This window comes from Daucus carota, chromosome 9 (assembly GCF_001625215.2).
Source record: "Daucus carota subsp. sativus chromosome 9, DH1 v3.0, whole genome shotgun sequence".
Taxonomy (NCBI): domain Eukaryota; kingdom Viridiplantae; phylum Streptophyta; class Magnoliopsida; order Apiales; family Apiaceae; genus Daucus; species Daucus carota.
In genome coordinates, this window is record NC_030389.2 from 13,377,030 (window position 1) to 13,399,484 (window position 22,455).

General features: G+C 33.7%; 4 protein-coding genes and 1 long non-coding RNA gene across 10 annotated transcripts; all 5 read left to right on the plus strand.

Annotated features, from left to right (window-relative positions):
- The first annotated feature begins 206 nt into the window (after positions 1 to 206).
- LOC108200232 (pentatricopeptide repeat-containing protein At2g44880) lies at positions 207 to 4,666 on the plus strand. Its single transcript, XM_017368307.2, has 2 exons — positions 207 to 3,046; positions 4,553 to 4,666. The coding sequence occupies exon 1, from the start codon at positions 622 to 624 to the stop codon at positions 2,536 to 2,538; it is 1,917 nt and encodes a 638-aa protein (XP_017223796.1). The 5' UTR covers positions 207 to 621; the 3' UTR covers positions 2,539 to 3,046; positions 4,553 to 4,666.
- On the plus strand, positions 3,408 to 3,878 carry LOC108201289 (nuclear transcription factor Y subunit B-4-like). Its single transcript, XM_017369581.1, has one exon. It carries the CDS (start codon positions 3,408 to 3,410, stop codon positions 3,876 to 3,878), a length of 471 nt encoding a protein of 156 aa, XP_017225070.1.
- Positions 4,667 to 4,693: 27 nt separating the features above from the next.
- Positions 4,694 to 5,810, plus strand: LOC108200233 (uncharacterized). 2 transcript variants are annotated; one of them, XM_064084767.1, is made up of 4 exons: positions 4,694 to 4,834; positions 5,102 to 5,216; positions 5,293 to 5,353; positions 5,448 to 5,810. In XM_064084767.1, the coding sequence occupies exons 2-4, from the start codon at positions 5,119 to 5,121 to the stop codon at positions 5,739 to 5,741; spliced, it is 453 nt and encodes a 150-aa protein (XP_063940837.1). In that variant the 5' UTR covers positions 4,694 to 4,834; positions 5,102 to 5,118; the 3' UTR covers positions 5,742 to 5,810. The 2 variants fall into 2 exon arrangements, with proteins under 2 accessions (XP_063940837.1, XP_017223797.1); XM_017368308.2 differs by lacking the exon at positions 4,694 to 4,834 and adding an exon at positions 4,849 to 4,987.
- Positions 5,811 to 6,113: 303 nt separating this feature from the next.
- LOC108200795 (uncharacterized) lies at positions 6,114 to 13,558 on the plus strand. Of its 4 annotated transcripts, XM_064084034.1 has the most exons (13): positions 6,114 to 6,480; positions 8,643 to 8,750; positions 9,008 to 9,092; positions 10,625 to 10,676; positions 10,776 to 10,796; positions 10,889 to 10,942; positions 11,265 to 11,315; positions 11,965 to 12,027; positions 12,168 to 12,233; positions 12,370 to 12,408; positions 12,523 to 12,645; positions 12,788 to 12,880; positions 13,147 to 13,558. In XM_064084034.1, the coding sequence occupies exons 2-13, from the start codon at positions 8,741 to 8,743 to the stop codon at positions 13,390 to 13,392; spliced, it is 903 nt and encodes a 300-aa protein (XP_063940104.1). In that variant the 5' UTR covers positions 6,114 to 6,480; positions 8,643 to 8,740; the 3' UTR covers positions 13,393 to 13,558. The 4 variants fall into 4 exon arrangements, with proteins under 4 accessions (XP_063940104.1, XP_063940102.1, XP_063940105.1 ...); XM_064084032.1 differs by lacking the exon at positions 8,643 to 8,750; XM_064084035.1 differs by lacking the exons at positions 8,643 to 8,750; positions 12,523 to 12,645.
- Positions 13,559 to 19,310: 5,752 nt separating this feature from the next.
- LOC108200278 (uncharacterized) lies at positions 19,311 to 22,455 on the plus strand. 2 transcript variants are annotated; one of them, XR_010287968.1, is made up of 3 exons: positions 19,359 to 19,625; positions 20,372 to 21,862; positions 22,000 to 22,455. It is a non-coding gene; the product is annotated as an uncharacterized LOC108200278 (long non-coding RNA). The 2 variants fall into 2 exon arrangements; XR_001802646.2 differs by having other exon boundaries at positions 19,311 to 21,862.

Sequence of the window (22,455 nt, forward strand, 5' to 3'; positions counted from 1 at the left end):
TTATAATATAAATAAAAGACAATTTTAAAAAGATATTATATTATCATATAATTATAATCGACCAACAAAAATAAAGATTATTTAATTTCAATAATATTATAAAAAGTATCTATTTTTAATAATATATTAATATAATATATTTAAATATATTGTTATTTTTATATATATACAATCGGGGTCGGGAATCGGGTGGGAAGACACTAGCCCCAAATCCCACCCCGATCCCGAATTTTTTATAAATCCTTCTCTGCCCCCATCCCTGATCCGAGCCCGCTCAGGTCGGATGGTGTTGTTTGGGGCGGGATGAATGCCTTTCCCAACCTATGATGTATTCATGAGGTGCCCTTCAAAATTTTTGATGAATTTGGCCAAGACAAATATGTCAAGGGGATATCAGCGCCACTTCACATCCTTAACCATACGTGGTTAATTTACACAACCTGGATCACTCCAAATATTAACTAACTTCTCGATTATAAAGTTGGCAGGGACAGGGAGAGCGCATGTTTGTTGCAACTTGCAAGTTCACTACGTAATGAATGCAGTGCCAATAGCTGTATCGCCAAAATTTCTCGCACTCACTAGAGTTACATATATACTGTAATCTACAAACATTTAAGCATGTTTAATCCGGATACATTAGCTACTTGGATACAAAGGATGATGGTAACTAAACAAAATGAGAAGCTTACAAAAAATATCACCAGACTAGTACAAGAAGAAGCTGGTGAGAAGCAACTTAAAAGCGGCGAAATCCAAGTACATAATACTCAACAGTACAATTCACTTTGGAGTTCAAGAGAAAGACAATGCCTTTTTCTACTTCAACAAAAAGGAACCTCAAGAACTTTACTTCTCCAAATGCATGCTTTGATGATCAAAGTTTCCCTCCAAGCAAATGTTAATCTCCTCACTAAATTCATTACTACAGTGGCTTCAATGGTAGGAATTAAGTATGCTCGCCAGCTGTTTGATGAAAGGTCTCATAGAGATGATGCTTTTTTTTGCAATATGATGATGAAAGCTTATGTGGGTCATGGTCATTTCGATGACACTTTGATTTTGTATAGGGGTTTGAGGAGAGGGACTGTTTTTGTTCCTGATAGTTTTACTTTCTTGAATTTGGCGAAAGCGTGTAGTTCTGAGTTGTGGTTTTGGGAAGGGATGGAGATACATAATCATGTGGTAAAAAGTGGGTTTGGTTCTTATTTGTTTGTGTCGACATCCTTGATTGATATGTATGCGAAGTGTATGAATATGAGTTGTGCTAGAAAATTGTTTGATGAAATGGTTGAAAAAAGTGAAGTTTCTTGGACTGCTCTTATTGGGGGATATGCAAGATCTGGGGATGTGGATAGTGTAAAGGATTTATTTAATCAAATGCCTGAGAAGGATACGGCTGCATATAATATGATGATTGATGTTTTTGTGAAGTTGGGAGATGTAGACTCTGCTCGGAGTTTGTTCGATCAGATGCCAGAAAGGAGTGTGGTGTCGTGGACTAGTATGATTGATGGGTATTGTAATGTTGGGGATGTGGTATCCGCTAAGTTGTTGTTTGATGAGATTCCAGAAAAAAATTTATACTCGTGGAATGCCATGATTGGAGGATACTGCCGAAATAAAGAATCACATGAAGCATTACAACTATTTCGTGAACTGCAAGCAGAAACCTTGCTTGAACCAGATAATGTTACAATAGTTAGTGTTCTTCCTGCTGTTGCTGATTTAGGTGCTCTTGATCTGGGTTGTTGGATTCACAACTATGTCCGAAAGAAGGAGCTTGATAAATATGCAAATGTCTGCACTGCACTAGTTGATATGTATGCTAAATGTGGCGAAATTACAAAAGCAAGAACAGCTTTTGACAAAATGTCAAACAAAGAAGTAGTTAGTTGGAATGCTCTAATAAATGGGCTGGCAGTCAATGGCCGTGCTGAGGAAGCATTAGAAGCATTTTCGGAAATGAAACAAAAGGGATTTAAACCAAACGATGTCACCATGATCGGTGTATTGTCCGCTTGTAGTCATGGAGGTCTAGTGGAGGAAGGTATGAGGTGGTTCAGAGAAATGCAGGAACTAAAAGTAACCCCAAAAATTGAGCATTATGGATGCATGATAGATCTTTTCGGCAGATCTAGGTGTTTGGAGGAAGCTGAAAAGTTAATAAAAGCTATGCCCTATGAAATAAATGAAATAATACTGAGTACCTTTCTGTCTGCATGCAATGATCGTAAAGATGTTGCAAGGGCTGAGAGAATATTAAAGAAGATGGCTGCAGGGAAAGCCTGGAGTGATGGGAACTATATCATGTTAAGGAACCTTTATGCCCTCGAGAGAAGATGGGGAGATGTGAGGGAAATTAAAGGGGTGATGAGAAGGAAAGGAACAAAGAAAGAGGTTGGTTGTAGTTCCATTGAGGTTGATAGCAGGGTATGCGAATTTGTTTCCGGAGATACTGTGCACCCACACTGGTGTTTAATTCATTCCATCTCAAAGAAGTTACATATGAACATGAGGAGCAAATATATTAATTGAGATATTGAAAGAAGTCTTCTTTAAACCTAAGGTTGCCTTATTATAGTTTCTTGACATATCTACAAATGTAAGTATTTAATTTAAAGGCCAAAAGAATTATTGTAACGCGGGACTGCTTTTCAAGGTATTCGGGGAGAAGAAGTAAGTTACATGAAGTTTGAAATATTCTTAAAGGGAGTCTGTGGCTGCAGAAGGGCAGTGGGGACTGGGGAGTCCTGTCCATAAATATTTGTCCTGCCTCTAAAGAACTCATGGTTGGAGTAAGAAAAAGAACTTGCTAACCAACAAAAGGAATGTAACTTTGGTCAGGAAACCATAAGTTGGTTTTAGGAAAAGACTGAATAATGTGAGGTTGCTAATTGTTTGAGTTGCATCGGTTCAGGTGCAGAATTCAAACACAGATATGGGTTTACATGTCTCAATATATTGCACTACTTGGATACCAATCCAAATTGGACAGTGCAGCGACTGGATATGGAAGTCTGATGTGTTAAAAGAGCATTCCCAGGTACATTTCTAATATTGTTTTATATCAATTGATTTTAGACATAAGTATGATAAATTCTTAACTTCAAACCAGAAGGATGTAAAACCGAGCATTACGTGATCACATTATAGTATGTTTTCTAACAACTTTAATATGGTTAAACCATTTGGACTTCAATCTTGTCATGCATCATTGTCAGCATCCGCATTCTGTACATGTATTTGCATGAATCCTTAATGTTTTCGGACATTGAAGATGACATAATCTATTCTATACACAGGCCCCACGTGTACAACATAGAAACACACACAAGATTCCATCAAGTGTGTGTACTTATAAGGTTGACCATTAAGCTTCACAAAGTATCCTGTTCTGCTCCACAATGACCAGCAAAAATTCAGAAGCTGCTGGCTCATCAAGTAAACCTCCTCAGCCTTATGAACGAGATCAGCTGTTGCCGATTGCGAACGTGGCGCGAATCATGAAGGAAATCTTGCCTGCTAATGCAGAGATAGCCAAAGAAGGGAAAGAAACAATGCTGGAGTGTGTTTCTGAGTTCATAAGCTTTGTGACAGGTGAAGCATCCGAAAAGTGCAGGAAGGAAAGGCGGAAAACTGTCAATGGGGATGATATTGTCTGGGCTATTGACAGGCTTGGTTTCGACAATTATGCTCAGCCACTCAAGAGGTATTTGGATAGGTATAGAGAGATTGAAGGGGATCATAGAGCAAATATGAATATTGTTCATAATAGAGTTGGTTATGATCATGAAGAAAATGGACGGTTTCACTTGTATGTTAAAGATGCCCAACAGGATCGAATAGATGATAACCATCCGAATGGTGATCATTAAGCTGAAGCTTCAAATAGATTAAAACATAAACGAGTACATTTTGACTTTCATTTTGTTTCTATTCTATTTAGTGCAGAGATTATATCTTCATGTGTCTTCTACAGGCTTTATATTTTATATCATTCTTGTTGCAGAAAGAGGTTACCAATGTTAGCTTGCTTGTTTAGCTTTATGTATGATCCTGTTAAGCCCTTCTAACAACTTGAGGTTTTGGGAGAATAAATTTTTGTCCTGCCTCTAAATAACTCATGGTTAGAGTAAGAAAAAGAACTTGCTAACTAACAAAAGGAATGTAACTTTGGTCAGGGAACCATAAGTTGGTTTTAGGAAAAGACTGAATAATGCGAGGTTGCTAATTGTTTGACTTGCATCAGTTCAGGTGCAGAATTCAAACACAGATATCGGTTTACATGTCTCAATATATTGCACTACTTGGATACCGATCCAAATTGGCCCGTGCAGTGACTGGATATGGAAGTCTGTCTGATGTGTTAAAAGAGCATTCCCAGGTACATTTGTAATATTGTTTTATATCCAATTGATGTTAGACATAAGTATGATGAATTCTTAACTTCAAACCAGAAGGATGTAAACCGAGTAGCCTATAGGGACATAGGTTGTTGATCTCATTTGCTGAACTGCTGGTGACTAAAAGTGTAATCAAGATATTTCAGTATGGATGTTACAGCTAATTCGAAGACTCCGGGTATAGTTGGATTGTGAAGGAAAAAAATTCTTAAATTATATTGTATACGATGCTGAGTGGGCTTTTGCAGCCAGTGCTTAGTGGACTTGACCATGATCTGAGAGACCATCACAGGAGATAGATCTAGTTTGGCACTTGGCAGGATTGAAGATGATGCTGTTTTAAGTGTTTCCTGTTCAGGCTTTGGAGTTGGGGATAAAGCAATTTATCCAAAGGCTTAGCTCCAAGCAAGGAATCAAATGTACAAAGGGTCTTGTATTCCTTGCTTCACAGTAATTCTAAGCCTAACAAGGCACTCAATACCTTCTTTTAACTCTCTATATAGTCTTACATAGTCATCCTATTGAATTTAATCTGCTTCTTATTTTAAATATGGGTATGTTCATGAGCTTCATGGGTAAAGGTGTGTGTATCCTTCAACTATGTTCTGCTTTCTGTGTTTTGTATGCAACAGTTTTAACTCTATTCATTTGAAACTCATTAAACTTGCATTCTAACCTCTTTCTTTTGGTGACAGGCTTGCCTACAACACAGATGCTCAGCTTGGTTATGGGAACACTTTACAGAAAATTTATTGAAAAAGATATAAAAAATTTGGAGGACTTTCAAAAGGCGATTCTCGATATTTTTGAGTAAGATTTCTACATAATTTTATTTTTCAAAGAACTTCATATATATTTAATTAACTTGAACATTTATCTTGTATAGCACCATAAACTCAGCATTGCCTGGTAAACATTATGATGTTCCACCACAGAAGGACGTGGAGGTAATAATTCATTGTAATTTACGCCCAAACTGCATCAGAATCACAAAAACTCATAAAAAACGTTGTGATTTATTATTATTTTTTCCCGAATTAGGCATGTTTCAAAGAGTGGAAAGAAGCAAAAAAGGAACCCGAAAGAAAGAAGCTGTTCACTGAATTCATGACAAAAAATGTAATTCTTGGGAAACTTGATGAGACTAGCCTTGTAACTGGACTAGTAACGCCACCAGCAGCAATGGCTGCAAAAAGAGCCGGAGAGACCTTGCCGCAGCTAAGCATAATTAAAAGCATACCTGATGTCATTTTCGTGCCAACTGCCACCATATTGGCTCTGATCTCCGTCAAGGTCTCCAGGAGAATGTTTGTAAACAATGTAGCATATCCATGATAATGTATGGAGTTTCTCCTCTATAATTTGAACTCCATTTCTTAAATTGCAAATTTCATTTTTCAACTACACTCTGTACACAATGGAGCATTCTTTCGCAATTCGGTGTGTGATTTCTAATATATGGAGTAAAGAATGGAATGAAGGAATGAATGAAATTTATAAACATTTATATAGTTCAAATTTCATTTCATTCATTTCATATTCATTTACCCTGTCAAACACAACGTTTATGTTTTCTTAACACTAACCGACGAGATGTATTTTAGATATTTTACATAGGAATAAATGATACATAAAGATATTTTAAAACTAATTTGAAAAGTAGGTAGATTCGTTATCGTCAACTATAAATGCCACACACGGCACGTACGTCCATTCTCCTGCTTCACTCTCCCATTTCTTTGCAACACCTAACACACCCAGCTACCAAACACTCATCTCTCTCCCATCCCTCTCTCGACTCTCATCTCTCTCTCTCTCTCTCTCTCTCTCTCTCTCTCTCTCTCTCTCTCTCTCTCTCCCTCTCTCTCCCTCTCTCTCTCCCTCTCTCTCTCCCTCTCCCTCCCTCTCTCCCTCTCTCTCTCCCTCTCTCTCTCCCTCTCCCTCTCTCTCTCTCTCTCTCTCTCTCTCTCCCTGACATCTTGTATAATACTAATAATGCTTATGAAGCTGTGCACGATCTTCATCAGTTTGATGGCAGCAACGACAAGTGCTCTGCCTTTTGTGGTCTTTCATGGTAATATTAATTTCTTATTGCTTTTCACCCTTCCTCATTGTCAAGTTGTTTTGATATTGTCTCGTATTATGCATCACCTGCAACTCATTCACATATAAAACAAATACTATCATGCTGTGCTTTGTGTCATCTTTAATGTCTACTTGTTATCGCCGTATCAGTTTAGTCGCGAGTTTAGATCCTCATAGGTTAGTTTGGTTGATTACAGGGGCGGGCTCGGGTTTTAGACAATGAGGGGGTGATTTTTTTCCGAGACTTGTCCCGTATAAATATGTTTTTTTTGAATATTTCTATGTGAAAATATTTATGATAATGTATTGAAATTTGATTAAATATTATTGACCGATGGATTATATTCTTTTAGACGTTTTACATTATTTTTTTACATTTTATAAATAGATACAAATAATATATATTTTTATCATCTATCTTACTAATATATGTTATTTAGGGTAGCTTTATTTCTTTTAAATAATTGAAAATTATTTTTTTTCTTCATTTATAGAAAAGTATAAGATGAATTATGCTGGTGTCTTTTATTATTTTTAGAGCTTACTGCACTTTGCAACCCTCTACTTTGCTCGAAAAACACTTTGGTACATAGACTTCTAAATGTGTCAGTTCGCCCTCCAAACTTCTAATCCGTTAGCAGTTTGCCCCATTCCGTTAAATTTTCCGTTAACTTTGATGTTAAAAATAGTTTACAGCAGTTTGCACCCCTAACTTTATATTTCGTTTTAGTTTGCATCCTTGAAACACTTTTTCATTAAAATCAATCATATTTCGTTAAAAACAGAATCAAGTATATTTTAATTTAATAGTTTGTATCTATAAAAAGAATTTTTATAATACAATAATATCAAAAAAATAATATGCTTAAGTTTGCTAATTAACTAATTGAATAACTGAGCAAAATATTTGAAGCAAAAATTCGTCACTAAAAGTACGAAATAAAGACTAAACTTTATTTTATTATATTATTTGACAATGCAGACTAAAATTTATCTGTTCTAATACTTTTCGGATGAGCCAGAGTCGAACCTGGGGTCTCCCGGGACATCGGAGGATAAACCCACCACTTGAGTTATCTAATTGTAGTCTCGTGTACATTTTCTCAAATCGTCTTTTTAGTGACTCAAGTGGTGGGTTTATCCTCTGTTGTCCCGGAAGACCCCAGGTTCGACTCTGACTCATCCGAAAAGTATTAGAACAGATAAATTTTAGTCTGCATTGTCAAATAATATAATAAAATAAAATTTAGTCTTTATTTCGTACTTTTAGTGATGATTTTTAATTCAAATATTTTGCTCAGTTATTCAATTAGTTAATTAGCAAACTTAAGCATTTTTTTTTGATATTGTATTATAAAAATTCTTTTTATAGATACAAACTATTAAATTAAAATATACTTGATTCTGTTTTTAACGAAATATGATTGATTTTAATGAAAAAGTGTTTCAAGGATGCAAACTAATACGAAATATAAAGTTAGGGGTGCAAACTGCTGTAAACTATTTTTAACATCAAAGTTAACGGCATGGGGCAAACTGCTAACGGATTAGAAGTTTGGACGGCGAACTGACACGTTTAGAAGTCTATGTACCAAAGTGTTTTCCGAGCAAAGTAGAGGGTTGCAAAGTGCAGTAAGCTCTTTTTTTATATGTATGTTTATTTAGTATTTAAATTAATGCAAAGAAAAAGCAATTTAAAAATAAAAGATAGATTACTGCACTACATCTTATGTTGTTTTCACTTAGACTTAGATAGAATGGAACACAATGGAATGAGAGAGAATCGAATGAATTTTGCATTTTAAAATGACGTTGATTAGACAAAATGTTTATACTTTCATTCCTTAGGTCATTCAATTCATTCTACTTTAACTACAACGCACATGTTTTTTAAGTAATGCTCATTCCATTTCTACATCATGTTACAATCTTTATCACAAGAAAATTAAACACATTCATTTTTAGTAAATATTATCTCATTTTTTTTTCCTTTCTCCATATAACTTCTATATAATTTTTCATTCTATTTTCCACTCATTCAATTCCATCCTATTGAACACAACCTTGTACACTACTATACGGTTATTATAGTTTAGTATAAATAAACATGGAGCAAATTAACTATGATAAGTTCACAAGATATATATCTAGGTAATGCATTGCTAAATTGGAAGGTGAGGGAATCAAAGAACTAAAATTATTCAGATTGAATACAAACTTCCAAAGCATTACACGGGACGGATGTGTTCATGAGCAGAGGTAAAATATGATCGTAATGCTTGCACTTAAATTTATAAGTACTGTTTTCTCTTTTCGGAGTCACTGGTTTTCAACCTATTGACAATTTCTAATTATTGTGAGCGCAAAGTGCTTTATAAAACTTGAATAAACACAACTATTGTGTCTTAGTTCTGCATGCTCATTTACATGCCTGTCTACTGATTCTTTGAGAAAACCTGTGAGCACTGATGATGTTTTTAAGTTTCCTATATTTATGTATGTAAATAATGTGGCAGGAGTTCTAGATAACTGCAACAATGATGGAGTTGGGAATTTTACTACCATTTTAAGCAATTGGTCTGGGGCTCAAGGACATTGCATGTATGCACATTGTTCAGTTGCTGTAAATTCGCAAATAATATAAGCCGTTTTTATTATGTTGGCCGTTCGGATAATGTTAAAAGAAGTTACCTATTAATTAACATAAAAAATGAATTATAAGTGATAAGTAGGTTTGGAGTTGCAAGTTATTAAAATGTTCGGATAATGTGACTACTTATAAGTTGTTTAAGTGTTTAGATAAATTTACTTAGACTAGTGTTTGGTAATTTAAATTAGTGTTTGATAATTTAAATAAGGAGAGTGTTATTTGAAAGGAGGTAGAAATTATAAAAAATACTAATTTCCTTGACTTCCTACTATCTCATGAGCTTCTTAGAAGTGCTTTTCCTTCTTAATTAACACGAACAGGCCAAGAAAAATGGAACCCTGCTTTTTATTAAAATAAGTTTGGCTTCCTTTTGCCCAAACATGCATGTTGTTTCGAATATGTCTGTGATGCTATTGCTCCCTTGTAAAGCTTATATCCCTATAGTTGTGTTTGATTGGTGATAATGGAATGAAATTTTAGTAGAAAGAAAGATTAATAATGGAGGTAGGACATAAATTTTTGTAAAAACAAACGAGTAAGTGAAAGGGATAATTAATTTATACATCCTTAAACTTTGGCTCATTTTTGATTCGCGTCCTTGAACTAAGTTTGTCAATTTATGCATCCTCAAACTTTGTAAATTTCCAATTCAGGTCCCTCCGTCAGTTTTTGACTAACAGAAGTTAGTAATTAGGGTTTTGAATTTGGGGGTTTTTGACTCGTTAATGGATTGTTGAAATTGATGGTATGGGAAGTTTCAGGAGGTCAAACCGAAGAGATTCATGTAGGTTTCAATGGCGGAGGATTGCCGGAATGATGGCCGGAATCAATGGCCATTTTCCGGCCGGCGGAGACATTGCCACCATTCCGGCAATCCTCCATCATTGAAACCTACATTAATCTGTTCGGTTTGACCTCCCGAAACTTCCCATACCATCAATTTCATCAATCCATGAACAAATCAAAAACCCTCAAATTGAAAACCCTAATTGACTAACTTCCGTTAGTCAAAAACTGACGGAAGGACCTGAATTGGAAATTTACAAAGTTTGAGGATGCATAAATTGACAAACTTAGTTCAAGGACGCGAATCAAAAATGGGCCAAAGTTCAAGGACGTATAAATTAATTATCCCTAAGTGAAAACTTTCTTATGATCAGATTTGAGAAGAAAATGAGTACGTTAGAGAAAGGAACATCCTTTCTCAAACTCAGAAATTTTGAACTCTAGTTTTAGTTATAGGGAGTGGAATGAAGGAAAGGATGAAACTTTTAAACATTTGTCCATGGTCTATTTCAAATATGATTAAATTCCTTCCAAATGCATTCACCCCAAACAAAACACAACATGAATCTATCTTATAATCTTAGAAGCGCTTAATCACTTAATAACACAAAAAATCATTTATTAACGCTGGAAAAACAATTCATTATGTTCTCATATCCTGAAATTTTCATTAAATTTTGTCTCTTTACAAATATAGCGAAATTGGAAACGGGGAATGGGATTCCTGGTTTATGCCTCTTGAAGAACAGGTGAGTTTTAAATTTTTATTTTAAAGAAATATCAATTGAGTCACTTCAAGTAGATTATCTTAGATTTTAGTAAACTGACATATTTTGCTTTATTTGTAGGTTGAAATTGCTTGTCAAAAGGTGCTTAACTACAAAATAGTGCTTCAGTAATCATATTCTAAGTCAAAATTAAGGCTTTGATTTTTTCACACTGAATTGTATGCTTTAAATAGGTCAAGACAATGAGTGAACTTAATGAAGGTTACAATATTGTTGGGCTTTCCCAGGTTAGAAACAAGCTTTTTTTTCTTGAAAATGGGTATATAGCTAATGAATTATGATGTCTCATGTGACAACCAAGATTATGGGCTGATTCCACAAGCAATATGCTAGAAGCGAAACTATAATACTCTGGCTGTGTTACTAGCTTGTGTTATATGGATCGCTATTTCGTCGAATTTTACAAGAAAAATGTTTATTTGATGACTTTCGGCAGAAATTCTTAAAAATATTTTTAACTATTTTGGAATGAGATTATCATATAGATAAGATGGTCATACTCTATTCTATAACATCTTGAACATGTTGCCATATACTTTTGTTGTGCAGGGTAACTTGGTTGGGCGAGGACTCATTGAGTTCTGTGACGGAGCACCTCCTGTAAGAATAACTTGTTGAAAATTATTCGTATAGTACTTACAATTTAATCTCGATGGTGATTTAAACTACTCACTTTGCAAACAAGACATATTTTCAATCGAACAAAAATATTGTATTCTTTCATTGTTCTTGTTTAGATGTCTTTGTAGACAAATAAATAATCAAAATGACTAACTGATTTTACAATTTTATTATAATATAATACAATATTTTGTATACAAGTATAATTTTCAAGGTTTTCTTTGATGTCTAAAAAATAAATTAAAGTTAGAGTTTAGTCGATTTGACCAAAATCTGTCAAAGAGACATATGATGAGTACAGAACAAATAATTCTATGTAATACTCTGTGGCTTATTATAGAGGAGGGCATGAAGACAAATTGAACTATAAAATGGGGAGACAGTCTAGTATTCAGTCCTAAAGCACATATTAGTTTTAAAAATGAGTGTTTTTTTTCGTCATACAAAAGTGAAACTAGAAAATACCAAGTATCAAAACGATTCAAATGCTTATGTAGGCGACTGACAGTAATTTGTCATGTAAATGACAGATATTCGCTAGCTTGTGAAGTTGCAATTTATTTTGGTGCCGTAATTTTAGTTTCCACGGTTTGTTAGCTAATGGGTCTTTTCCATGATTAAAAAATAGGTGAAGAATTTTATATCATTGGCAGGACCTCATGCCGGTGAAGCATCTGTCCCATTTTGTTCGGTACATATCAAAGTCCTTTATTTTAGTTTTCCTTTTAATTTTTAATATTTGCATACACTAGTTACTAGTAACTGACATGAAATTTGGCGCATAATCTGCAAAAGATTGCACTTATACTTTGACATTTCTTCTTTATGTAGACGGACATAATATGCAAACTTGTGGACATGTTGATCAAATCAGCAATTTATAGCAAATATCTCCAGGTTTAGATGTCATTCTTAATTTTCTCTCTCATAAATTCTAATCATAAACTTTTTTAAGAAAACAACACGCAAATTAATAATTTCTTGTTAATAATTAAATTCGGTTGGAACAAATTAATGTCGTGATGCATTGCAGGATCATTTAGCACCGGCTGGATATATTAAAATTCCAACGGTGAGTTGAAATAATCTAATGCCTCTTCAAGTCTTAAGAACAGTTTCAGGTGTAATTTATTCCTATGTACTTATAGTAATTTGAAGGCCATCCCTAAACTATAAACTATAACAGGAAATTGATGAGTACTTGAGTAAATGCAAGTTTCTTCCAAAGCTTAACAATGAAATTGCTGGAGATAGAAACTCGACTTATAAGAATCGCTTTACAAGCTTGCATAATTTGGTGCTCATCATGGCAAGTTCAATCCTTTATTAAATTTTACAAAGATTTATATTTGGGGATGCGGTTGAAATAATAAAAAACGTTGGTAGTTATTGTAGCTATATTGTCGTTGTTTAATAATCTTCAATAAAAAGTTATTTTTAATATCTTTCAGTTTGAGAAAGATTCAATTTTGATACCAAAAGAAACATCTTTGTTTGGTTATTACGAAGATGGATCATGGAGCACTATATTGCCTGCACAAAAGGTAACTTTGTTTTTGAAATTGATAACCATATATGTAGTATGCTACTGTTTCTTATTAGCTCTAACAAAAACATGTCTTCTAGAAGGCTTTATAAATCATATTAATATAATTTGACTAAGAAATTTTATATGTTCATATCCTATGTTTGATAACAAGAAAATTTGTGTAAGGCTTCACAATCAGATTCAATATTTTTCGGATGTAGGAAGGTTTTAAAAAAATCTATGCATTTCTTGTCTTGAATGTAATATATGATGGAAGTGCAGACAAGGCTTTATATTGAAGATTGGATCGGTTTGAGAACATTAGATGAAGCTGGAAAGGTGAAATTCATAACATTATCAGGGAAACATCTTGAAATTTCTTTAGAAGATATGAAGAAATATGTGCTTCCTTACTTGAAGATTAATCAAACTACTGCAACGTTAAAGACAATGGACACTTCGAGTTCCATTAACAAAGTCACTGACTTTTCGAAATTGGAAGACCTATTGATGAAAACTCCAAGATAGAGCTTTGAGAGCTCTGAGTAAACGGCGAAAAATGGAGATAAGGGTAGTAGATGAATTAATTTTTCATGTCACTTTATTCCACTAGGAGATAAGTAGAGGTCAATATTCATAATATTGTATTTATATTATATTGGATAACATTTAAATAAACTTCTTTTGAACTTCATCACATGAATACTTGAGTTTTAAGTTGGGAGAGAAAATGTGATCTATGGTCACTTGATTGAATGAAATGAGGCAAAAACAAAATGATATTTATTTTTTCATTAATGAAAGATTGATAAAAAAACAAAATGAAATGAGGCGGGAATAAAATGAAATGTAAATTCTTGTTAAAGAAAGATTGATAAATATTTATAATCTTCACGTCTTTCATTCCATTCCAAGATAATATTTCTAAAGGAATGCTCAATTTTATTTTTCATCATTTGTTCTGCAGTTATAGAAAATTATTTTTTTTTCATGTCTACAATCTTATAATTTTGCATAATTTTTGTTCATATTTTTCATTTCATTTACTCCCACTTCATTCCAAACATAATCTTAGTATATTTTGATAGTAAGAATTTTCTGACTTGACGAAGGGCACTGTCAAGTCCAACTCTTTTTGGTAATTATATTTTATATTACACATTTTCTTATTATTTACGGACAAGAAACGTAAAATCAAAATAAACCTCCTTGTCTGATCTCTCCCGGCCGTTGTTGCTCCTTGCTTACCCCTTGAGTATTGGTATAACAAGTGCACAGTGTTTTAAAAATTGACGATAGTTATAGTTTACATTGAATCGTGTAATTTCTTTCTGATAAATTTTTTATTTTCTTTTTTCTCTTGCCAAATTTCACTGTACATTCAAATTTCATAATTTTAAACTTTCATATGAGAAAACATGATTATAAGCAATGTTATATTTCGGGAGAAAAGGGTCTAAAATTGAAGAGAATTGCTCTAAATATCACATCCTGAAAATATGATCATGTATACCACGTTAAAACATGGTATCATGTAGGTTAGTTTATAACCATAAAACGCTACATGATATAAAGTTTAAGGGATATTTTATATGTGTCGGGTTTCCAATCTTAGATACAATAACGTTATTTTATAACGTTACATAATCTAATGTTAGGGTTTCGTTTGTAGGTTTTTTTATAGTATTAGGTTAAAAAAATGGTAAACGTACACGATGTAGCCTTTGAAGACTACATCGTGTACGTTTACACCATTGAAGACTACATCGTATATACATGATATTGGGATCCTTAGAGACTTATTTTCTTGGAGTATTTGAAGGCCATGTCTCGCACCGTTAGATTAAAACTACACTGAAAGGTAGATCGGCAGGACACCTTGCAATTTTTTTTAAATAAAAAACTAATGCATATTTCCAAACTATTGATTAGCTTACAAATCGTATACACACAAGATCGTAATCCCGTAAAATACGTGGTTCAAGGGACAGTTACCAGTCCATTGTTCTTCTAAATTTTCTTTGCTTAATCAACACCAAAGTTCTGAGAGATAAACACGGAGAGATAAAGAACTACAGAGCAAGTGCAGAATGAATCTATCAAGTGATTACATTTCACGCATATATTGCTGAGAAACGAGAAGAATGAGTTCAGATTTGTCTCGATCAAACGTATAGCATAAACAAGTGATCTGTTAAATTTTCGATTGTAATGTTGTTTTCATGGTTTAATGTTGCTTAAATGGTCATTGCATGTCAGTTTTAGTAACAATCTGTGACGAATTGATGAATTTGGCTAGCTTAAATTAATTTTGGATGAGCCAATTATCAATTAGTAAAGGGGTTTTGTTGTTTAGTTGGATATGCATGTAGAAATATGCAAAATAAACTTACAATGTACTATGTATATTATGACTAATTGTTTTTTATTGCAGTCATTCTGACCCATATTGTTTCTCTAATGGCCAAGTATATTTAGAAAAATGATAAAAATGTTAATTTATGCCTTGTATTCTAGTTACTAGCCTGGCCATTGTTAATAAAATGGTGATCGGACACATTTTTTTTTCATGATTTAATTACATGACTAGGTCTGCAATTTCTTTGTTGTGGTGACTTGATAATTGGAAGAAAAGCTGTAAACATGACATATACGCTAAATTTCTTGCTAATGATCTATAACTTTTTCGTCGAGGGTCATCAAAACTGGTACCTAAATAGGGATGTGCTCAAATTAGAGTTTGATTTGGAGGATTGTGGTTAATATAACTGGTGTCGTCTTTTTATTGATAAGTTGAAAACTTCACAAGTATCTTGGTTGCTGTGAAGAAAAAATATTACATAGGATTGTTACCAATCTTGACTGTGAGTTTTTTACTAATAAATAATTTTATTACCGATAGGAAACTGTAATTGGGTATAAACTGCTTATGTCTTGTATTTGATTATGCCTTGCAATATTGCAATACCTATATGTAAGCATAATTCATAACAAGAAGTATGTTCATGTACCACCAATGTTCCCATCATATCGAGGGTGGTCAGATATGCTGATCTGGGAACGTCAAAAACTTGAATGGACTAAAGAAGTGTTTGACGTAAAGAAATAATTGATCTTATAGAGGCAGACGAGGCAAAACATTGGTAAAGTTTATGAGTTTAGATCCAGTTGCAACGAGTTCTAAAGTTGACAGATATATTGGTTTTTTCTTTCCAACAAGGTTCAGTGCTTGCGGATAAGACAAGGGTTGAAGTTTTGTTCCAAACGATGAGGTGAACAAAGACACAGGAGAGTTGCAAGATTATAATAAGGATGACGGAAATGAAGGCACTCAAATGGTAAATATTAGGATTTTAAGAATAAATTAGTAGCACTAAAGCTAAAAAAAGGTAATAATCCAAATTTATAGTTACTTAATCTGATAGCAACCCATACATATCATATAAAATAATCTAACCCAGGATATGACTTGGAAATTGAGGTGGTCTAAAAAGTCATAAGCAAGCACAACGACGTAAATTCCTTGCAGAATCTATCATACCTCCAAGATAACAATATGCTCAAACCAAAGTCCGCTTCAATCCGTAATAAAATCCTAGTTTCTCGGATTTTTTGATATATATATTATTTCCTTGCTTTGGGATCTTTCGATCGCTGTCACTTTAGGCAAAATCCATTTAGATTTTTTTATTATTTGAATTATCATTTAGTGGAGAAATAGTTAGGATAAATGTAACCTAATAGATTACATTATTCTTAGCGAAATGAATTCATCTAAATTACATAGCCAATTTTAACATAAAATGGAGAAAATCATGATATATCAATGATATTGCATGTTTCCGTTGTGTTGTTTTGCATATATTTCTATCTAGCATGAATGATTTTGCGACTGGATATCAATTTACAACCTATCAAAGAAGAGTGATATTTTGTATCAAAGCCCAATGATGGTGAGATTTGGTTGGCAAGCTTAAGCAAATTTTGTTGACTGTGGGATATTTGTAATGATACACATGGAGACGTACATGGGAAACCTATTTAGATGGAGGACAGGACTCCAGACATAGAGTGTATTTTTTAATTACATTTTTGTTTTCGAGAGATTTTAATATGTGCATAGTTGTTTTTTCGACGGCTAATTATATAATAGAAAAATTTGCTGGACAATCGGAAAAATCTGCTAAACAAATTAAGAGTGGTGTATGATCACAAAATCCTAACTTGGGATTACAACAGTAAAAAGATATTTGTGACTAGAGGGGCAATGTACCTGGCCAAGGGGAAGAAGGTTGCAAGATAGATAGTGGCATACATTGTTGGGTAATATTGGCCAGTATTTTATTTGCAAATTATATGAATGCAATGTTTGAACGTTTTAATTAAGTGATGTTTTCCTTGTATTGTCAAGATGAATTTATCTATGTGAAGAGATTATTTTTAATGTTTGATTTGGTTTGAAAATTAAAAGATGGTTGTTTCATATTGAATACATTGTTTTTACCTTTCCTAGTCTTCTCAAAGTATATACCGTGTAGGGAACATTATCCTCACCATCCCTATTGCGGAATTGTGGTACAACTGGATGTTGCTGCACCCAACAAGATAGCAAGTCATCCTTCCAACTATTTAGTCCAAAAAGCTGTTGCTATTATTATGAGATGTCTCTCTGAAAAATTTAATATTATAGGATATATTGACTGGAACTGCGATAGATCCCCTACAATTCTTAATTGATGGCTATTTATGCATTAACAATATTTTCATCTGAGGTAATACATCGCTGAAAACATATAAAAAGTCATTTATTGCTAGACTTACTTTTTGATCTGACCATAGTTTCCTACAAAGATGACAAGATTGGTAGTGGCCTCCGGAGGGTTTTCCGGTATTATAAGCTATATATAAATAGCTTTACAAGGACCTAAAGAACCTATTAGGAATCAATAATTTTTGATGATAACATAAACATTTTGTAACATGTCTTACTTAGAATCTTTATCAAATTTCAGTTGAAATTGTTATATTTCTTATCTTTGGGAATTATCAACGGATGGGTAGAATGGGATGACTAATTGTAAATATCCAATGCCATGTAATTTTATCTAAGTGAAGGATATTCAACTGATGATATGTAACTATTCAACTGATGAAGACTAGATCATGTTTCAACTGATGAAAACCAAGCATTCAACTTAAGACAAAGTATTCAACTGATGATGCTAAGGAATTCAACTGATGAGACTGGAACATCATTCAACTGATGAAGTATGTAATTCGTTCAACTGATGAGTCTAGCACAACATTCAACTAATGAAGTCAAGAGCAGTTGAAAGTAACCAGAGCTTTCAACTGATGAAGCAAAGAGCAGTTGAAAGTGACAAGAGCTTAAGTCTGACAAATCACATGGATCGAATTACACTAAAATAGACATGGAAGCCTGATTAGGAAAATAAAGAAGTAGCAGAAACATTCTTATCTCATGCAATGCAATTTGGATCAAATCAAGATGAAGACATCTCAGAAAGCATGCATAAGACAAAGATGTGCAGCATTGTTTTTAGATTAGAGTGCAATTTGTAATCTAGTTAAAAAGCTTTGTAAAACTTGGAGTATATAACCAAGTTAGAAGCATCAGTTGAACTTGTTCGAAAAACTTGAGAGAATATCTGAGAGTTATAAACTATTCAAGTGATGAACCTGCAGCTGGGCGAATTGTAATCAATCCACAGATTCTTCAATATAAAATCTCACGGGTGGATCATTCAATCCACCGTATTTTTAATACTTGGTGTTTTCTGTTTATTGTTCTAAAGTGTTTGTTCTTGAATCTTTTATTTTTGTAAAAGATTGTATTCAACCCCCCCTTCTACAATCTTTCTTATAGTTGGTGTAAAATAACAGAACCAATATGGAGCATATTAGCACTTAAAAACTAAGGAAATGCAGTTCAAGTATCTGTTGTAGTTGTACTTTAAGTTCTCTCTTTTTCTTAATTGCCTTGTTTTGCATATACTTCTCTTACTCAGGTTTTCAAAGCCCAAAAGCCATTTTCTTCTATCAACATGTATATTCTATCCATAAACATGAAAGCATGTACCCATATTCGTTATCCACAAATTAGAATATTCAATTTTTAGATAGTTTACTCCCCATGGCTATGTATAATTAAGCTAAATTAGATATTCACTAGTATAAAAAACACTTTTTGCAACGCACCCACTACACCAAATATGGGCTATTGCAACCCCAACAAGCATTTGTGTTGCATAAAATGTTGCAATAGATAAAAAATTTACCAGTCTATAGCAATATTTTAAAACGTGTTGCATAATATGTAAAAGTGTTACAAACAAAAGTGGCAAAAACAAATTTTAGATCAAACGCAATACTTTCAAAACCGTTACAATACATTGCAACGAATTTAGCTAAAATTTGGGCGGGATTTCAATTTTTATACTTAGCGGGCTTTCAAATATTGGGGCCAAAACTTTTAGTATTGACACATTTTTACAAATAATAAAATTTTACTACAAAAAATAAACATCTCTCCTTCTCTAGGTCTCTCTCTAGGGTTTCTGTAAATTCACATTTAGGCGTTTCAAATCTGGCGATGCAAAATTGAAGAGAGGTGGAGAAGATGAGTCTGCGTAGGGGTTCGAAAGTGTGGGTTCAGGACAGAGACTTTGCCTGGGTTGCGGATGAGGTCATCGAGTTTATTGGCAAACAAGTTCAACTCCTCACTGAATTTAACAAAAAAGGTGTTCTCCTCTCTCTCTCTCCCCCGCCCTCTCCCTCTCTCTCTTCCCCTCCCTCTCTCTTTCGCTTGCTCTCCCTCTCTCCGATCTCTTCCCGCCTCAGTGTGTGTTGGATTGATGATTAGTGAACTAGTCTCTATGTGAAGTTGAAAAATTGCAATGAATTATGTGAAATAATTTCTTTGAAACTCTGTGTGTGTGTTTACAATGAAGTAGTTTGTGTTTATTTTTTTTGATTTGATTGGTTTTTTTTGTGGAGTCAAATGATAAAGTAGAATACTGGTGGAATTTGATGAATATGAACTCTTAACTAATTAGCCACATTAATAAAAATTCTCGATGGATATATATTGTTACTAAATATTCACATATGGTAGTGAATTAATTCACCTTGTGTAGCGAATTAATTGATAAGCCCAGAAAAAGTGTTGCCTGTTATTAAGGAACTCATGAGCAGTGGCATCAGTGTTTGGATATACAGAGGAGACACGGATGGTCAACTTGCTCAAATGTAAAGATTAATTAGGGTCAGTTTATGCTATGTACTCCAGAACAAAGAGAGTACTACCTCAAGTTCCTCGAAAATGCACAGGAAAAAAGGTTAAGGCTAAATCATAGTCTATATATATATCTGAATAAAGTGATATTAGCATTTTTATCCGCTTCTTGCTGTTTATAATTTTCTATATCGGGTATTATCTTTTCCGCGTCAAGTCGTCAACTCAATTGATTATCCCATTGATCGACAGGGATATGATTCTGTATTCGCGGAGTGGACTCTGATTGCCATCCCTCTCTGCAAACTAAAAAGCCTCTCGTTTAAAATCAAATTATTTTTGTAACAGTAGCATTTGATTTCAAGGTTGTGTTAAGTCTGACCTCGGATGATGATAGGAGAAGGTGAGTGAAATTAATTTGGGGGTTGTTTTGGTAAGAGGGCAATAGATTTGCTCTACTATGTATTGTTATATTCTTGAATACAATCACCGTGTTTATTCCAATCGCAGTGCAGATGTTAGTCTAATTCACTCTGCAAATTACCCCTACTTAATTCTTATAATAATATATTAAATGGAGGAGGTATCTGAAGCAGACCCATCCCACTTACTCCTCCACCACTTGGACTCTATTTTGGACTCTGATCCTTATATGTAAGTCTTATTTCTGATCCTTTTATGTAAGTCTTTCTTCCATTCAACTCACATTCACCTTGTGTTAATTTACGATATATTCCTTACTAGTCGTTGATTGTTTTCTAGTAATGAAGTGGGACAGTATAATGATAGCAAACTTCTTATTTTGGAATTGCATGGAATGACAGGTCTTCTTTTCTATTATGTGTCATGCCTTTGATTTTTATCTGCTCACATATCGAATACTAAAATAATGGTACATGATTCCTGGAGCCGGTAGTGGCGTAATTAAATGGTAATCGGCTGATATTTGTCAATAAAGACGTCCACCTCAAGGGGTCTATATAGGTGTGGCATAGTAATATGCAGTATGCCTATTCCTGAATAAAGAATTATAGTCAGTCCATGATAAGAATTCAGTCGAACAAGCTTAGTACTTGAGTATATCATCTATCCAGTTGGATCTGCAGTTGCAAAATACCACTGTTATGTGGTTGAATATATTTGTATTAGTTGCATTTAATCCAATAAAATTAATTATGCTTTATGGTCCTCTGTTTAGAACTTGAAGACAAGTATTTAATATTAGTGTTGGCAGTCAAAGAGCACTAATAGGTTACTCATGAACTAAATATTTTGAAATAATGAAATGTTATATTTTAAGTGATGAGCTTTACGTAGAATTTTAAAGACACAGACTTTGCAATACATTCTACATCAATACAAGTTGTCACAGCAGTCGCAGGCCACAACATCCAATAAGCTAACCAGTAAATTAATGCTACTAGCACTTTATTCATTTAAGAGGACAGTTAGTACATAACCAGTAAATTTATATTACTTCCGTTAGCTAATTGGTGTTGTACACTTATGGTTAGGTTTGCACTAGTGGTAGTGGACAGTGCAACTGCTCTGTATAGGATAGATTTTTCTGGAAATGGAGAACTGTCAGCTAGGCAGATGCATCTTAGCAAGTTCTTGAGGAGCCTGCAAAAGTTACCAGTCTATGCTGGTAAAACTTGGTTTGTACATCCTATATGAGCGGTGAATAATAGCAGAGATTATATTTCAATGCGGACTATACAAGATTATCTAGAAAATTTAGAGGTATATAGTATTCATTTCTATTCTCTGTGATTTCATTCTCCTTTTTGATGAGTAATAGATGCCAAAATAATTGTTCACTTCTAACCTCTATTTCGAGATGAGCTTTTGCCTTTTGATGTAATATTATAATTTTGAAGGGTCACTTGCTGAAGCTGAAAGCTACTCCTGATGATGTTGTAGCCATTCAGAAAATGATGTTGCTCTGCATACTGAAGATGAAAGAATTATTTGGTCTTAGTAGTTGCATGCTCTTTACAAATCAGGATCATGTGAATCTCCATCCGCGCTAAGTTACTCCACTGGCTCTGTCACCCCAGAAGAATCATGTTTGTTGTATATCTTATTGACGTGCACATATATTATGGATAAGTGAGAAGGAGAAACATATATGTTTAAGCCAACTCCTGCAGAACCACTAAAGGCGAAAGAACGTGCACAAGCATTACGGACAATCTACTAGAAATTATTACAACTAGGATTTTTCTTGTAAAAAATTGACAGGATTTTTTTTAGTTTTCATTCTTATATTTCTTTCTTATTTAATTTTACTAAATTATAATCAAGGAAATTTGAATGTGATTTTTTGTTTGATA

Excerpts from the sequence above, each read along its gene's own strand:
- LOC108200232 (XM_017368307.2), top strand. The coding sequence starts at position 622 with ATGTTTAATCCGGATACATTAGCTACTTGGATACAAAGGATGATGGTA.
- LOC108200795 (XM_064084032.1), top strand. The coding sequence starts at position 6,402 with ATGCTTATGAAGCTGTGCACGATCTTCATCAGTTTGATGGCAGCAACG. Across the intron at positions 11,316-11,964 it reads TCTGTGACGGAGCACCTCCT|GTGAAGAATTTTATATCATT; the intron begins GTAAGAATAACT and ends ATTAAAAAATAG. Across the intron at positions 12,646-12,787 it reads ATAATTTGGTGCTCATCATG|TTTGAGAAAGATTCAATTTT; the intron begins GCAAGTTCAATC and ends AATATCTTTCAG.
- LOC108200233 (XM_017368308.2), top strand. The coding sequence starts at position 4,957 with ATGGGTATGTTCATGAGCTTCATGGGTAAAG. Across the intron at positions 5,217-5,292 it reads GCGATTCTCGATATTTTTGA|CACCATAAACTCAGCATTGC; the intron begins GTAAGATTTCTA and ends TATCTTGTATAG. Across the intron at positions 5,354-5,447 it reads CACCACAGAAGGACGTGGAG|GCATGTTTCAAAGAGTGGAA; the intron begins GTAATAATTCAT and ends TTCCCGAATTAG.
- LOC108201289 (XM_017369581.1), top strand. The coding sequence starts at position 3,408 with ATGACCAGCAAAAATTCAGAAGCTGCTGGCTCATCAAGTAAACCTCCT.